Source organism: Geospiza fortis, unplaced genomic scaffold (genome assembly GCF_000277835.1).
Source record: "Geospiza fortis unplaced genomic scaffold, GeoFor_1.0 scaffold878, whole genome shotgun sequence".
NCBI classification, from domain to species: Eukaryota; Metazoa; Chordata; class Aves; order Passeriformes; family Thraupidae; genus Geospiza; species Geospiza fortis.
In genome coordinates, this window is record NW_005054471.1 from 1,097,563 (window position 1) to 1,114,910 (window position 17,348).

A 17,348-nucleotide genomic window follows, 5' to 3' on the forward strand; every position below is an offset into this window, starting at 1 on the left:
CTGTGGGATGTCCAGCTCAGTGCTTGGGCTGTTGGAGCTGAAAAGGCTTTGTGCAACCCTGGATGTAAGGCAGGATCACACCAGCACAGAGGCACGCTCTGTTTCTCCAGCCCCTGGGAATGTGCATTGCAAGGATCTGGGTCTGGGGAACCTGCCAAGGGAGACTGTCCCAGGAAGAGAGCTGTGGATCACACCCAGCAGATCTCCATCCCTGCTGTGCCTTCACAAATCCAAATCCTCCTGCCTTGAAGCATAACTACAAGTGGTTGCTAATTAAAGGTTTACACTAAGGCCTCACCAGTGGGCTGCCCTCCTTTCTCGGGAAGTTACACAGAGCATGATAAAGGTATGAGAGATGCTAAAGGAGGAACTGGGGAGTGCTGTGCTGGAGATCTGGGCTGTCCCATCTAAGTTCCCCTTCCCTGCTGCCTTGCAGCACTGGACTCCTCTCACCAGCAGCCCCAGAGAGCCACAACACCAGAGCTGCCCCCACCACCTTGGTCTTTATGCCCCAGGTTCTGGCACCAGATTTGCCACACCAGACCAAGCATCCTCTCCAGAGCACTGGAGAAGTCCCAAAACCAAGCCCTGTCCTTTTGCAGCTCACATGGCCTCTCTGCTCCTGCCCTTTCTTTTCTGACTTCCTAAGAAAAGGTCACTTCAAAGAAATTTCTCTTTCCAAAAACCTTCTGGGGAAAAAAAAAAAAAGACATGTAACATTTCAGCTATCCTGTTTCAACAGCTTTAAATGAAAAATAAATATTTTCTCCCTCACCCCACCCAGGTGCCAAATGATTTCATTTGGAAATGCAAGATCGTTATCTTCCTTCAAAAAAAAATCAAATAGAAAAGGCTGAAATCAAAAGAAAACCTCTGGAAAAAGCTAAAATGAAACACTCCACTGAGTCCAATGCAGCAAGTGGGAGTTGGGCTGCATTCTGCCAGGTTCCCTGGTGTGGCTTTCATCCCAGTTCGGGGCAGGACAGCATTCCCAAGCCTTAACAAGAATCCCAGGACAATGGAGCTGGTTCCCATGACCCACACTAGCACAAGCTTTGCAGGACACAGTGACACAGCCAAACATCTTCCAACCCATGACCTTGCCAGGAGCAGAGACTCCACACCTCGTGACCTATCAGAGCAGCAGAGTTCCGGGGCAAAAAGTGGCAGTGGGGCTGAGGGACCCCAAGGGCCCGGGTGTCTGTGGGATGCAGCACAGCCCCAGTACTGGAATGGGAAGCAGGAGGCTGGTGCTTCCCTTAGAGCCTCCCCACACGTGCTTGCATCCCCCGACAGCATCCCCAGCCCTCAGCTGTTACAGTTTAGGCTGCATGGGGAGCGGGAATGCCAGCAATCAGGCATCCAGAAGGGAATCCAGGCCTGGTTCAATATTGAAAGAGGAAGGGCTTTGAAAGGAGTATGCTCATTTCCCTGTTTTGTCCTTTGCCAAGAAAACCGGGGGGATGGAGGAAGGGGCGAAGGGGTGGGGGGAACAGTGGAAAAAATGTCTTGGCTTGGCCCTCTCTGCCTTTTATCTCATGGGCAGCCTGCCGAGACAGGGTCTTCCCCCTGCTGAGCCCTCTGGCAGATCAAATGAAAGGAGAGAAGAGTTATAACCCACCCGACTGTGGCCTCCTCCCTTCAAGGAAAAGGAGAGGAGGAAAAAGCAAATGGTCCCATGATGCCAACAGTTCACACTCCAGCTGGATGGGAAACATAATGAAAAGTCAGCTCCCCAGCATCCATAGAGGGGCAGGAGATATTCTCCCCAGCCAGCAAAGGGAAATCCAGAGAGATCCAGATATGGTTGGAGGGTGGGCCACGTCCCCATGGAGGGGACAGCACTTCTGCATGGCCTTGAACCAAGGGGGAAAGTCACCGGTGGTCCTGGCAAGCGTATCCCACAAGGTTCCCTCTGTGCCTCTTCCTCCATCATGCCAGACCTTTCAGAGCCAGCTTCAAGCAAATAGCCTAATTAAATGCCTTTATTCCAAGGACTCCCTCTGTGTGTTTGTGTATTTGTGGATTAGCAGTTAATACAGTAAGAGGCTTTATTGTAACTAAATTGATTTCATCTCTTTTTTCCCCCTTCCTTCTGGAGGCTTTTGTCCCCTCTTCCCACTCCCCAGAGTGTTCTCCCTCATCACAGGGTTTCCCATGCTGGTCCTCACCTGCACTTCCAGACAGCACTGATAAGGGTGTGGTGGTGAGGAGATCACAGCAAGAACCCATCCATCAAGATCTGAGGGACTAATGGTGTGGAAGGCATTCTTTTTTAGGGTAGACATGCAAGTAAGGGAGCATTGGCTGTGTTATTGTATAGGGCAGAAGAGACCCCTGCTGTTAATGGGGTGTTTGCCTTGACAGCAGGATGGACACAGGCGTGATGAACACAGGAAAAAACCTCCAGCCATCCCCAAACCACGGCCACCACATTTCCCAAGGTAAGGAGGTCACAGATCCCCAGAGGGAAACTTCAACTCCAGCCCCACCTGCAGACCCCTGAGGATTGCTTGGCAGGGTCTGTGCAATGCCACCATCTTCTTCTCCTTCTCAGTGCAATTCAAATTCCCTACATTATCATTAAATCATTAACTGCCTGTAGCACATTGGCCCCATGTATGACTGCAACATACCTGTGTGGAATTAGGATCAAGGAATTCCAGACTTTGATAGCCCATCACCCAGTATGTCCAGACTACTCCAAAAGCTCACAGTGTTCACAGCTTCTTGCTGTGGTTAATTATAAATCAGTAAACGCAGTCATTATGCAGTCTGGGACTTGGATACCCTTCTGGGCTTCCCAGGATGGGTACACACCTGGGGCTCCACTTTCCTTCCTTTTTTTCCTTTGCCTCTTCCTTCTTTACAGCCTGTCTGCTCCTTCCTGCTTTCCCTCCTTCTCACTTTCCTCCTTCCCTCCTTTTCTCCCCTTTCCCTCCCTCCTTCTTGCCCCATGTTCCCTGTCCTTGCACGCACCAGCAGAGCTGCCCTCTTCCCTTCCCTTCCCTGGGCAGCAGGAAACGAAGCCATAATTAAACTTGGCTGGGAGGAATGTGAATCAAAAGTCTGTTAAAAAAGAAAAGAAGCGAGGGTACCTGTGGGATTACGTGAGCCAGAAAAATGCAAAGCCGGTTTCCAGCCGCCCATAAAATAGATGCCGTCTCCTTTCCCATTGGCAGGGTTTGGCTGAACACAAAAGGCTAAGAAGCGGATTTTTATGGGAGTTATTTATAGCCTGGATGAATAGTGGTGTGTCTGTCGGGGTGTTTCTGCCTCTCAGCATGAGCCCAGGGTGCCAGTCTCGCTGGGTGAAGCCAGTGGGCTTTGGGATGGCACCTGCAAATGGGAGACCCAGGCAAACCTTCCTCCAGGGACAGAGGTGACAGCAAAAGAGGATAAATCAGGACAAGAAAGGATGGGAAGGAGAATCTGAGGGGAGATGTTGCTTACCCCCAGCAGCTTCACCTTGGCCAATGTCACATGCACCTGCCTGGTAACAAGCAATGGGCTGTTCCAGCCCACAAGCCACTACTCCCGGTGGATATCCCTGGGACACCCATTGTTCCCCCTCTCTAACCTCTTCACTTCCAGCCTGGCTGCTTTTCCTCTTCCCTGGTTTGATGGAGATATCTGACAAGCCTTCCCGCCCATTTGCACCAGGTGCCAGCTCAAAGATTCATCTCTTTGTGAACGAGATCAGTTTAAAATCATCCCCAAACTCCATGAAAAGCTCAAAAGTTGGCAGTTCAAGAAGTACATTCATTAAATAAAGAGGGGGAGAATAAGAACAGGCAGAGAGGAGGGGGAAGAAAAAAAAGATTACCTTGCTGAATTAATCAGGCTTCTCTGTAATGTTCAGCCTCAGATTTTATTTCCTGTAATAAGCCCATTAATACGGGTGTCTATAGCAGGGGGCTTTTAGCAGCAGGCACCATTAGTGTAACGAGGAAGGGCTAATAGAGTTTTATTGGAATTTTTACTCCAACATCACAGCCTTTTAAAACAGCTGTCTCAATAGGCATTATTATTCTGATTAACATTTAGACAGCACAAATCATAGTGATGCCCTTGGTGTCCCACAGGTTTTATCATAATCATTCTGAGTTCCTGATGTGTCGGCTAGTCCTTTCCAGGGCGGAGGGAATTTCAGACCCCAGCAGAGGCTGGGGTCATTCCTTTTCTCCTGTGCCAATGGATCTGCTACTTCTGAGGTGACCTGACGGGCTGTGATGGAGCAGGGTCCTGCTGCTACTGAAGCACATTGGAAGCAGCTGGAACCAGACAGATACTTTCTGAGCATCTCTCATCCTAAGAGGAATTTGAAAGCGGGATGGGAAGGGTTAAAAAGCAAGCTGGCATCCCGGGGACCCATTCTGGCTTCACTCTCACTCTGTTTCTTTCCTGTGTGTGAATTAAAATTTTTATTTTAAAAACTAAATTAAAACTAGGTATTTTTATTTTCTGAAATTAAACATTGAGCCAGCAGTCTGGGTGTGCTAACCCAGGGGTTTGTTGCACAGCGCTGTTTTGGCACAGCAGCCAGTCCCAGGGATGGGAACCTTTTTCCTCATATCTGTGCCAGATGGGACAGAGCCATCCAAGCCAGAGGAACTCAAGGCTGTCACACTGAGGATGTCCCAAGGATCCTACAAAAGCCCCTGCAGGGCTGTCACAGGGGCTCCCACTGCCTGGTCAGCAGATGGGGTCTGGCCTCTGTGCGACTGATATTGTTCGAGCCATGGGGAAACTGAGGCACAAGAGAGGGGCAGTGCCTTTTCCACAGGGACAGCACAGGCACCCAGGAGTCCTGTCTCCCTGCCCCAGCACAAAGCCATGAGGGAGTGGAGGACCTGCCCTGATATTGAGATAAATGCAGGCAAAATAAGTGAGGGATTAAACACTAAAAGCTAACAGGCTGCAAATGGATTTTCAGCTTTTATTTGTTGAGCTTTGTTTCATGAGGGCAATTTATGAGGATATTTTGTGAGATTGAGCCTGTCACTATGTGTGGGGAGCAGCAGCTGGTTCATCCCTGCTCCAGCCATACCCTGTGGGCCTCAAACCACCTTAGGTACGTTGAAGCAGGTGGTTTGGCTTGGAGCTGGGCAAGGGAGTCCCAGGAGCACCAAGGAGGCTGGAGATCTACTAATTACTCGCTTATTAGCATCTAATTAGTATCTCTCCACTTCCTCCTCTCTCCCAAGGGCTCTGCTTCTGGCAGGAGTCACCTCATGCCCAGGCACACCCCAGGGGATGATTCCCCACCTTGGATCCATCCTGGCATTGCAATGTCTTGCTGCTCCTGGGGCTTTGTAGCAGACTTCGCAGCACCACTCATGATAATTAGCAAATATGTAGAGATTTCTCCTCTGGAACATCAGGATGAAGGGGGATCCCTCCCCACGGGGCAGGCACAGATGTCTGTGGGCTTTCACAGCTGGCTCCAGCAGCAGTGGTGTGCCAGGAACAGCCAGGGTGCCAAGTCCCAGCCATGCCAGATCCTGGGTGCTGCAAGGGCTCCAGCTCCTTCTCCCAGCCTCTGCACTGCTGGTGGATAACTCCCTTTTGCAGGCAAAGATTACCTTCCCTTTGGCTGCCCCTATGCCAGAGCAGTCCCCTGCTCTCCCACCCACACCTGCTCCCCTCCGTCCCCAGACAGTTTTGTTTGGGTTGAATCCAGCTGGAATCTGGATGCTCCTGGTGTTTCTCTTGCCCCAAACAGAGGCTGCTGACTCTGGGATGGGGTCCCAGGATGGGAAAGGCTCAAACCACATGCAGTGACAGGTCCCCACTGCCAAGAGCTGAAGCCCCAAGGTACCTCCCCAAACCAGGCATGCAGGAAATTTGGGGGGCCAGTGCTTACTGACCACATGGATGTTGTAATGTGACAGTATTAAATTACCTGTATTATCAGATGATTAACCAACTAAATTCCAGCCTTGGGGCTGCCATCCTGAAGTCCATGCAGAGCTTGCTAGGCAGCATCCAGACATCCCCGCTGTGTCCACCTGCGACCAGCAGCCATCCCACAGCTCATGGTGCCCAAGGGCTCTGAAAATGCCTTGCAGGAAGGACTCAGGGACCATCAGCACAGGAAAACATACCAGCTGTCTGAAACATGGGCAAAACACCTCCAAAATTGTTTCCTGCTAGTCTGAACTCCTGCCAAGGAAGCTGCCAAACCCAGGGAAGGTGCACCATGTGGCCCAGGACAAAGTAGGTGCTCTTTGCTGTCCCAGCTGCTCTTTCATGGCCAGCTAAGACAAGATCTAAAAGCGGTCTGGGTTTTTATTTGCATTCTCCTGACACAAAATCTCTCCACTGCATGGAGCCTGCCTGCTTCAGGGCACCAGAGTGTTTAGCATCTGCTTAAAATTATTAATTGTTTTCATGGTAAGTGCCTGATGATGTCTTTTAAATAGAAATGTGAGGGATTTAGCTTTCTCTCTCTCTCTGTTTCCCACCCTCCTCTCCTTCCTTTCTATATCCTTACCTCCATTTCTTCCTTTCATCCTTCCTCTCTTCCTCCCTAAAATTTCACTAATTTCTTCTAATTCCATTTCCAAACCCCCCACTCAGTGACAGCAGCAATCCTTGCAACTCAAATTCTTCTGGAAGCAGGGTTGCAGGCAGCAGCAGACAAGAAGAAACTCAACAATAAGGGCAAGTCCAATAGTAAAACTGGAATGAAATGACAGCCATTAACCTGGTATCAGGAACGACAGTAAAACTGCAGCATGGCAGGAGCCAGCAGGCCTCAACTCGTAACCATTCTTTCTGATTAAAACACACTGGTCACAGATTACCCTCCTTTGCTCAATATTTTATTGTCTCACCTGCACTGGAAGGCAGGGGGAAGAGGAAGAGGGGTGGGCAGGACTCAGGATCTGCAGCTTGTCTGCAGCTCTGCAGCCTCTGGCAGGTGCCAAGGACACAGAGACTCAACCAAAGGGCATGAACCTGCCCCAGCAGTTGCCCTCCACCATGAAGTGCTCGTGCCAAATGGTGTCTGTCCACCAGGTGCCTTCCAGACTGGCACCCCAGGCTCAACCATGGCCACAGAAGGAGTCAGTGTCAAAGCTGGGGGTGCTCTGGGTCTCCCAAACACGTAGGGCAGGTACAATGTTGGACCCAGCCACTGTTACAACCCAGGCAAGGACATTGGCTCGTTTCAGTAGAGACAAAGCTCCAGGAGCTTTGGGGAAGCCAAATCCCTTGGCAGATTGACCAATTTCTTTCAGTGGCATCAGAAAATGGGACAAAAATGAAAATAAATTCCTGGCCACACCCCCTCAAGCGTCTCTGTATATCTGGATCCCCCACTGGGTGTATCCCTCGCTTCTGGCAGAGCACAGCTTGTGCCAGCCTGGCGCAGCAGCATTCTGTCCCTTTCCTAATCCCTCACAGACCCATTAGTGCACCACAGAGGGTGCAAACACCCCTGTGGGACCCCAGTGGATTTTAACCCATTAATTCCATGCTTGAGTTCCTCTCACTCTCCCCAGCACCTGCCCTGTTCCTCCTTTCAGAGCAGCTCAGGGCAGTGATTGCAGAGGAGATTTCTGCCCTCATGCTGGGAGATGGAGACTCAGGACAAGGATGACCCAGTCACAGAGATACTTCTCCCAGGATTTCCAACAGCTCCCCTGGAGAAATGAAACAGCATCAAGGAACGTCCTTATGGGGAGCCCCAATGGGCCTCAGCTCCCCTTTGATGCTCCCAGGTCCAGAACAACAGCTGGGTACCCCGCAGGCCTTCCACTCCCTCATCCCTCACCAGCTGGACTTTTTTAATCTCCTGCAATAAATCACTTTTTAATTACAAGTGGACTGCAACTACCAAAATATAAAAGGCTTGGGGCTTTACAGCACACCAGCGATAGTTCCTAATAATTGCAATGCCTTTGCATCTCCAGCAGCTCCATTTGCACCACCCTGATGCCTCCCTGTGCCACGGGAAAGGCTCATTGCTCCCTTCCAGCCTTATGCACCCCCGTGCACAAGACAAAAGTATGAGGGCAAGAGGAGGTTGGAGCTGTTGTGAGGAAGTGGGGAGCTCAGCATAACCAGGGTCAAGCTCTCACAACTGGGTGTACCCCCTAACTCCTGCTTTCACCCTGTTTCAGATTTCAGAGGGGGGATTTTATTTTAACTAAAAAAAAAAAACCCAAACTAATTCACAGGCCATCTCCGAGATTTTTTAGCAGCAGATAAACTTGAGCAGCTGGTACCTGCAGCAGAGGGCACCGTGGCACGGGCACCAGCCCCCCTGAGCACGCACTGCCTCCCCAGCCTCCATCCTAAATCACAACACAACAAACAGGCTGTTCATTAGGTGCTGTTTAATTAAGCAATATGGATCCTGCCTCGGTATTTACAGTCCCACTTGCCCTGATTTATTGGAGAGAGTCCCGTTTTCAGAGACGGCGACTGTAAAGTTTAATACCGCTTGACTTAACTGCGAGTTTCATTTACGGCCGCGGGCCGAGGCGCGGCAGCCCGGGGCTGGGAGCCGCCGGGCCATTAAATCACAGCTAACTGCCCCTGCCGGGAGATGACTAGCTTCGTTACAACCGGTTCAGCGGCTAATTACCCTGAGCTGGATTGCCACACTTAAGGCAATTTGTTGCCGCTTCCCCAGGACCCTGGAGAATAAGCAGGGAAGTTGGGAAGTTGGAGCAGAGGCACTTGTTGCAATGGAAAAGGCTCATGACCGGGATGGTGGCAGAGATCAAACGGACTCTGTTTGTCCCAGGAGGGGAGAAATCAGTTTTGCAAGAGGCCACATTCCCAGCTGGGCAGCCCTGATGCCCTGGTGAGGGATGCTGTGTACAATGACAGCTCCGAGCTCAAGGGTCAGCCACCAGCTCCTCCCCACAGCCCCGGAGCACATGGGGAGGGCTGAGGTCAGGTGAGGGCATTTGTGGGCTCCGGGATGAGGCAATCAGATGGAAAGATAGGACCAGCATGTAGGAGGGCATCCAGCATCACACAGGCAGGAGGCCCTTCCATCTGTCCTAGCCCCATGGGGAGCAACGCACAGATGGGGCACAGGGAACACAGCCCTCCCCATGGACTGCTGTCTTGGAGGCAGGAGGAGAACATTTCTCTCCTTGCAAGGTATTTCTAGACCCCAGGAGCACACTCACAGACTGGACAAGCAGAGGGGTCTCATTAGAGAGCTGTAAGAATGGCTCATTAGTGACAAATAAAAACTATTTGTGATGGCGTGAGGGTTCATAGTGCTTGGCGTCCCCCCGCATCAGCTGTGGTGGCATCACTGTCCATCACCTACCCCTGCAGAGTCCCAGGGCTTTCCTGGAGGGAAAGGGAGGAGAGCAAAGACAGTGGTGAATAGAATATCCCCCATCTCAGCCCAGAGCCCAGGCTGGCACTCTCCTACCCCATGGATGGGCACAGTGGAGGGGAGAGCAGCACCAGGAAGAAAGCTGGACTCCCTGGCAGCCCCCAGGTGAATGATGAGCCATCCCCTGGCAGCATCCCAGCAGCCCCTGTACCTGCAGCATGAGGGCTGCCACCCAGCAGTCCCAGCCAGAGAGGACGAGGAGGAACAGGTCCAGGGCTGAGGATCTCTGTTTCCCACTGCTCCACAAGCCTGCAGCGCTTAGAGACAGACTCAGAGCTCCCCCCAGGGAGGAAGAGGAGGCAGCGCAGAGGCAGGGACACAAGCAACAGGTATTGGGCTGCCAGCACAACCCCTGAGCCCCGTGTTACCCCCCACTGGCAGCTGGGGTCTTCCCCAGAGACCCCAAACCTCCCACCTAGGACTGAGAGCCACGAAAACACAGGCAGAGTCACTTTGCTTCCAGGTTTTATTTTCCAGGGGGGTTGTGCCACTCCATGGGGCAGAAGAAATTCCAGTCCCACCGGTGAGACTGGACTTGGTAAGGAGGGTAAGTCCTCTTTAGTGGTGGTAGGAGCATGGGGGCAGAGACAGAGCCTGGGATGGTGAAAGAGACAAGGAACACCACCTACACAAGGATGCCACAGGATTAGACCCCGAGTCCCCAAACAGGCAAAACCAGTCCCAAAAACAAGCCAAACTGTGACAAGGTTCAGGAGAATCTGGGAGTTCAGAGGGCTCACAACCGACATGAATTCCCAGACCTCGGCTGTCACCACTCCCAGCTGACTTGTGACCTCACCGAGCACACCAAATGATAAAATCTGAAACCTCTACTCTTAGTGCAGCACTGTGAAGCCCACCACTAAACCACGTCCCTAAGTGCCACACTTACACATTTTTTAAATATATTTCCAGGCAACAGTGATTCCACCACTTCCGTGGGCAGCCTGTTCCCATGTCTGACCACCCTTTTGGTGAACAAATATTCCCCAACATCCAATCTAAACCTCCCCTAGCACAACTTCAGGCTGCTCCCTCTTATCCTATCATTAGTTAGAACCTCCCTCCCTATCTGGGAGAAAAGACCAGCCCCCACGTGGCTATGACCTCCCTTCAGGTAGTGGTGGGAAGCAATAAAACCCCCTCTCACACTCACATCTGAGGACTGGATGATCTGCTGCTCCCATCACACCTCCTCAGGCCTCTTCTTGTAGTGCACCTCGGGGAGGCTCCTCAGGCGCTCGGCTGCCTGCAGGGCACAGCACAAGGGACAGCCAGGGGCTGCTCCCAGGGACAGCCCTGGCACACAGCCCCCTGGGTGCCCCAATCCCCCTGAGCTGCACTCACCTGCTCCGGGGTGAGGTCCCTCTGTGCCTGCGCCAGCATCTCGTACCCCACCATGAACTTGCGGACTGTGGCGGAGCGCAGCAGAGGGGGGTAGTAGTGGGCATGGAGCTGCCAGTGCTTGCAGTCCTCCTCCAGGTAGGAGCCTGTGGGGGCTCCTGCAGGGAGTAGATGTCAGAATTCAGGACATCTCTCTGGCTGTTCTGGATTGCCAGGACCCCTGCCAGGAGGCTCAGAGACTCTGGCACAGAGCCCAAGACACCTGTGACTTATTATGACCCATGGAAAAAGTTACCACCCTTATAGGAGGATCTGCAAGCCACAAAATTATAAGTATAATAACAATCAGTTTGTCACAGGGTGAAAAATAGATTTTTTTTGAGTTTTTAAAATGGGGGTTCAGGGGGCAAGATGGAGGGAACTGGGTGTGTCCAGCCTTTCTCCTTCTTCTTCTTGGTCTCCATCTTCTTCTGTGATGCTGGCACTTTTAAATTGGTTTAGAGCAGAAGCTCACTGTGAAACATAGGTGATAGGTATTGGAAACTAATTGTAAATATTGTACATGTAGTTTTTAGTAGGCAGAGTGCCTCTGACTGTCCTGCTGAGCGGACCTCGGTTGGACAGGAGAGAGAATTTTATAGATAAGAAACAATAAACAACCTTGAGATCGAGAACTGAAGAGTTCTGACTCCTCCTTTGACTGCCTGACTGGGAAAAGAGACTTTCTAACACATCTTGGGGTGACTCTGACCAGCAGAGATTCCAAGAGGTAGAGGCATTGCATGAGCCACAAGGAGGAGACAGGGATGTGGATGAGAGGATTGCAGAGCCATGCCACTCACCATGCCAGCCCATGGAGTAGGGGAAGGAGACTTCGAAGAGGTTGTCGTACTTGATGAGCAGCCTCTGCATGATGGAGGCCAGGCCTGCAGGAAAGTGACAGAGATTCACACCCCAAGCTGGCCAGCAGCTTGCCAGGTGTGCAGTGGGGTCACCCGCAACACCTGTCCCTGGGTGGACATCAGTGACAGGCAGGAGGGATGCACTTGGAAATTCTCACCTCTCCTCACTCACACAGGGAGCCCGAGCAAAGCACCAGGAGAAGCCTCCCACCAAAGCAGGGAGCACCATGTGCTTCATCACCCCAAAAGGACACAAGTACCACAAGAAGCGCTAGTTCTTATCCTAACAACTAGTTCTTGTCCTAACATAACAGAGGTGCCATTCCCCTCCCCAGCTAAGCTCGGCACCTCCCACCCCAAGGACACAAGGCCTCCAGCACCAGCATGGCTGCCTCATAACAAAGGTCAAGCCCAAAGGATGTGGGATGGGGTACAACAAAGCTCAGGACCACTCACTGTCCTTCTCACTGTCACTGAGGTCCTGGAGGCGACAGACATGGCGGCGGGGCAGCCACCTAGGACTGAGAGCCACGAAAACACAGGCAGAGTCACTTTGCTTCCAGGTTTTATTTTCCAGGGGGGTTGTGCCACTCCATGGGGCAGAAGAAATTCCAGTCCCACCGGTGAGACTGGACTTGGTAAGGAGGGTAAGTCCTCTTTAGTGGTGGTAGGAGCATGGGGGCAGAGACAGAGCCTGGGATGGTGAAAGAGACAAGGAACACCACCTACACAAGGATGCCACAGGATTAGACCCCGAGTCCCCAAACAGGCAAAACCAGTCCCAAAAACAAGCCAAACTGTGACAAGGTTCAGGAGAATCTGGGAGTTCAGAGGGCTCACAACCGACATGAATTCCCAGACCTCGGCTGTCACCACTCCCAGCTGACTTGTGACCTCACCGAGCACACCAAATGATAAAATCTGAAACCTCTACTCTTAGTGCAGCACTGTGAAGCCCACCACTAAACCACGTCCCTAAGTGCCACACTTACACATTTTTTAAATATATTTCCAGGCAACAGTGATTCCACCACTTCCGTGGGCAGCCTGTTCCCATGTCTGACCACCCTTTTGGTGAACAAATATTCCCCAACATCCAATCTAAACCTCCCCTAGCACAACTTCAGGCTGCTCCCTCTTATCCTATCATTAGTTAGAACCTCCCTCCCTATCTGGGAGAAAAGACCAGCCCCCACGTGGCTATGACCTCCCTTCAGGTAGTGGTGGGAAGCAATAAAACCCCCTCTCACACTCACATCTGAGGACTGGATGATCTGCTGCTCCCATCACACCTCCTCAGGCCTCTTCTTGTAGTGCACCTCGGGGAGGCTCCTCAGGCGCTCGGCTGCCTGCAGGGCACAGCACAAGGGACAGCCAGGGGCTGCTCCCAGGGACAGCCCTGGCACACAGCCCCCTGGGTGCCCCAATCCCCCTGAGCTGCACTCACCTGCTCCGGGGTGAGGTCCCTCTGTGCCTGCGCCAGCATCTCGTACCCCACCATGAACTTGCGGACTGTGGCGGAGCGCAGCAGAGGGGGGGAGTAGTGGGCATGGAGCTGCCAGTGCTTGCAGTCCTCCTCCAGGTAGGAGCCTGTGGGGGCTCCTGCAGGGAGTAGATGTCAGAATTCAGGACATCTCTCTGGCTGTTCTGGATTGCCAGGACCCCTGCCAGGAGGCTCAGAGACTCTGGCACAGAGCCCAAGACACCTGTGACTTATTATGACCCATGGAAAAAGTTACCACCCTTATAGGAGGATCTGCAAGCCACAAAATTATAAGTATAATAACAATCAGTTTGTCACAGGGTGAAAAATAGATTTTTTTTGAGTTTTTAAAATGGGGGTTCAGGGGGCAAGATGGAGGGAACTGGGTGTGTCCAGCCTTTCTCCTTCTTCTTCTTGGTCTCCATCTTCTTCTGTGATGCTGGCACTTTTAAATTGGTTTAGAGCAGAAGCTCACTGTGAAACATAGGTGATAGGTATTGGAAACTAATTGTAAATATTGTACATGTAGTTTTTAGTAGGCAGAGTGCCTCTGACTGTCCTGCTGAGCGGACCTCGGTTGGACAGGAGAGAGAATTTTATAGATAAGAAACAATAAACAACCTTGAGATCGAGAACTGAAGAGTTCTGACTCCTCCTTTGACTGCCTGACTGGGAAAAGAGACTTTCTAACACATCTTGGGGTGACTCTGACCAGCAGAGATTCCAAGAGGTAGAGGCATTGCATGAGCCACAAGGAGGAGACAGGGATGTGGATGAGAGGATTGCAGAGCCATGCCACTCACCATGCCAGCCCATGGAGTAGGGGAAGGAGACTTCGAAGAGGTTGTCGTACTTGATGAGCAGCCTCTGCATGATGGAGGCCAGGCCTGCAGGAAAGTGACAGAGATTCACACCCCAAGCTGGCCAGCAGCTTGCCAGGTGTGCAGTGGGGTCACCCGCAACACCTGTCCCTGGGTGGACATCAGTGACAGGCAGGAGGGATGCACTTGGAAATTCTCACCTCTCCTCACTCACACAGGGAGCCCGAGCAAAGCACCAGGAGAAGCCTCCCACCAAAGCAGGGAGCACCATGTGCTTCATCACCCCAAAAGGACACAAGTACCACAAGAAGCGCTAGTTCTTATCCTAACAACTAGTTCTTGTCCTAACATAACAGAGGTGCCATTCCCCTCCCCAGCTAAGCTCGGCACCTCCCACCCCAAGGACACAAGGCCTCCAGCACCAGCATGGCTGCCTCATAACAAAGGTCAAGCCCAAAGGATGTGGGATGGGGTACAACAAAGCTCAGGACCACTCACTGTCCTTCTCACTGTCACTGAGGTCCTGGAGGCGACAGACATGGCGGCGGGGCAGCAGCAGGGTCTCGTAGGGCCAGGTGGCCCAGTATGGCACCACGACCAGCCAGTCTGCATTCTCCACCACCAGCCGCTCCTGCAGGGCACAGAATCACAGAATCAGCCAGGTTGGAAAAGACTTCTGAGATCACCAAGTCCAACCTATGATCTAACACCACCTTATCAACTAAACCATAGCCCTGAATGCCACACCCAGTCTTTTTGACTACACCACCTCCCTGGGCAGCCCATTCCAATGCCCAATCACTCCTTCATTGAATAATTTTTTCCTAATGTCTAGCCTAAACTTCCCTAGCACAGCTTAAGACTGCGTCATCTTGTCCTGTCACTGGTTGCCTGGCAGAAGTGACTGACCGCCCCACTAAAACATCCTTTCAGGGAGTAGCACAGTGATAAGGTCTCCCCCAAGCCTCCTTTTATTCCAAGTTAAACAGCCCCATCTCCCCCAGCTTCTTCATAGGGCTTGTGTTTCAGATCTTCCACCAGCCTTGCTGCCTTTGACCAGATGAATTTGAGCATCTCAATGTCCTTCCTAAATTGGGGACCCAGAACTGGACACTGGCATTTAATGTGGAGCCTCACCAGTGTCAAGTACAGGGAAAGAATGACTTCCCTGGTCCTCCTGACCACACTATTCCTGATATAGGCCAGAAGCCATTGGCCTTCTTGGCCACCTGGGCACACTGCTGGCTCATGTTCAGCCAACTGCCAACCACCATCCCCACATCCCTTTCTGCCTGACCACCGTCCAGCCACTCTGTCCCCAGCCTGTAGCACCGCAGGGGGGTGTTACACACAGTGCTTGATGGGGACACACAAAGTCCCAACTCCCCAGGGCACTCCTAGGGTCCATCTCCTGTCCATGTATCCCCTCCTGGAGCCAGCTCCCAGGGAGGGGATACATGGACAACATCCATGCCTTCACCTTTCGGCGAGCCTCCTGCTCAGCATACTCCAGCAGCATGGGCACGCCGTGCTGGCTCAGGTGCTGGCGCTGGCTCCGGTCCTCCAGGCTCGCCTCGTTCGGGAGGAAGCTGCTGGCCCACACCTGGGAGGGACATTGCAGGACAGGACTGAGGCACTCATAGCCCTCATTTGCAGGGGTATCCCTAGTCCTGCTGCTCATCTGGAGGTCCCTGCTGCCACCAGGTGGAGAGTCTGGCATGTGACAGCCACAAGAGACAGTCCCCAGAGGGAGGGTGACAGGACCACCGACACTCGCTGTAAAAAGCTTCGGGGCCAGGGCAGGGTGACTGCTGTTCACATCTGCCCTCAGGGTTTGTAGGGTCACCACAGGGACTTGTAGTTCAGCCAGGTCAGAGGTGGGACAGCCTCACCTGGCAGTGGGGGTGCGGGTTGGAGCAGCCCATCATGGCTCCCTTGTTCTCGAAGATCTGTGAGAATAGGAAGAGGTGCAGCCAGCAGGCCCCAGCCACAGGGCCCCCGCTGCAGGCTGTCGTGGTGTCCCCAGCACAGCAGGGAAGCAACCTGCAGGAGGACAGAGCCTCACACCCAAGGGTGTGGAAAGGCTCAGCAGGGCTCAAAGGGCACAAAGGACACAAAACAAGAGACCCACACACAACTAGGATGCTCCCAACCCCAAGTACTGCCAGAGTACGCAGTGCTGGCCTCCCACCTTCACCCACAAAAGAGCAGCCCCCAGCAGCCCCACACCTGCACCCAGGGGTAGGAAGCACCCAGCTCCTTTGCCAGCTCCGCCCACGCATCGACGACAGCCCGGATCTCTGGCAGGGACATGAGGGGCAGCGTCAGGTCCGACCAGGGGTGGAAACACATCACCTTGCTGTAGGAGAAACACACTTATCTGCGACTGCAGATGTCTCCGGAGACCCTCACACCTTTGCTGGGCGCAGTGGGATGTGGGACAAGGGACAGGGCCAAAACCCCCAGAATTACCCCAAAACTGAGCAGCTGTGTACAGTACAGACACTGCATGAGGGGAGAACACCCAGCCCAGCACCATTCCACAGGTTTTTGACAAATTGTGTCCCAAACCTGCTGGAGCCATGTAGGTACTTACCACACACCCCGGGCTGGGGCAGCTCGAAACAAGGGGTGATCATTGTCATCTGAGGAAGGACAGAGAGGGGACAGGGAGAAAGTGCTGAGGCAGAACCCAAGCCTCTCCAGGCCGCCTTGCAGCAGCCCTAGGCCCCAAGTCGGGGGGTCCCCAGCAGCCTGCTCTGCTCCCCAAAGTTACCAGGCTCTGGAGCATCGGGCTGCAGTGCAGGGAAGTCATTTGGGAAGACGAAAGTACCCTCGTACTTGGGGTTCACCTGCCGGGGTGAGAGACGGTATGAAGGCAGGAGGGGGTGGCAGGGGCAGGCCGGGGCCCCGTGTCCCTGCTGGTACCTCGCCATTGGCCCGGGTGGCCCCAGGGCAGAGGGGGTTCTTGGGGTCCCAGCGGGGCACATCCTCGGGGGGCGGCTTCTCAAGCTGACCCTGCCAAGGGCGCTTTACCCGGTGGGCCGATACCAGCACCCAGTCGTCCCTCAGCGGGTTGTACCGAACGTGCTGGTGCTCTGTGGGCAGGGAGAGCTGTGGCACGCCCCCCCCCGCAATGGGGGTACACGCACCCCGCTCGCCCGGCCCCCTCACGGGGCAAGCAGGACGGTCTGCCTTATACACGCCACTTTATGCCCTCCCTCAGCTTCACCTCTCCCTCAGCTTCACCCCTTCCTCCCTGCCCCAGCCCGGGAGCCCCGCTGCTCTGGGCAGGGAAGGTCCCCGCAGCTCCCGCTTCCCGGGATCGTGCTGGGCCCCGCCGGGGGTCTGAGGGGAAGGATGGAGGAAGGCAACCCCATCCGTACCGCTGGCACGGAAGCAGTCACCCCCCTCCGCCGCCCCGGCCA

General features: G+C 53.3%; 1 protein-coding gene and 1 long non-coding RNA gene across 2 annotated transcripts; both read right to left on the minus strand.

The window, feature by feature from the left end:
* Positions 1-9,818: 9,818 nt before the first annotated feature.
* Positions 9,819-17,346, minus strand: GALT (galactose-1-phosphate uridylyltransferase; the record flags this gene model as incomplete). The annotated part of the gene is made up of 12 exons (XM_031062867.1): positions 9,819-9,995; positions 10,527-10,619; positions 10,718-10,872; positions 13,903-13,986; positions 14,419-14,551; positions 15,401-15,523; positions 15,813-15,869; positions 16,150-16,279; positions 16,517-16,565; positions 16,697-16,772; positions 16,849-17,018; positions 17,307-17,346. Coding segments are annotated over 11 exons (1,080 nt in total), but the record flags the coding sequence as incomplete, so codon positions are not given.
* Positions 12,165-13,157, minus strand: LOC115948672. The gene is made up of 3 exons (XR_004082464.1): positions 13,064-13,157; positions 12,873-12,965; positions 12,165-12,341 (listed from the first exon to the last, which is right to left on the minus strand). It is a non-coding gene; the product is annotated as an uncharacterized LOC115948672 (long non-coding RNA).
* Positions 17,347-17,348: the final 2 nt, after the last annotated feature.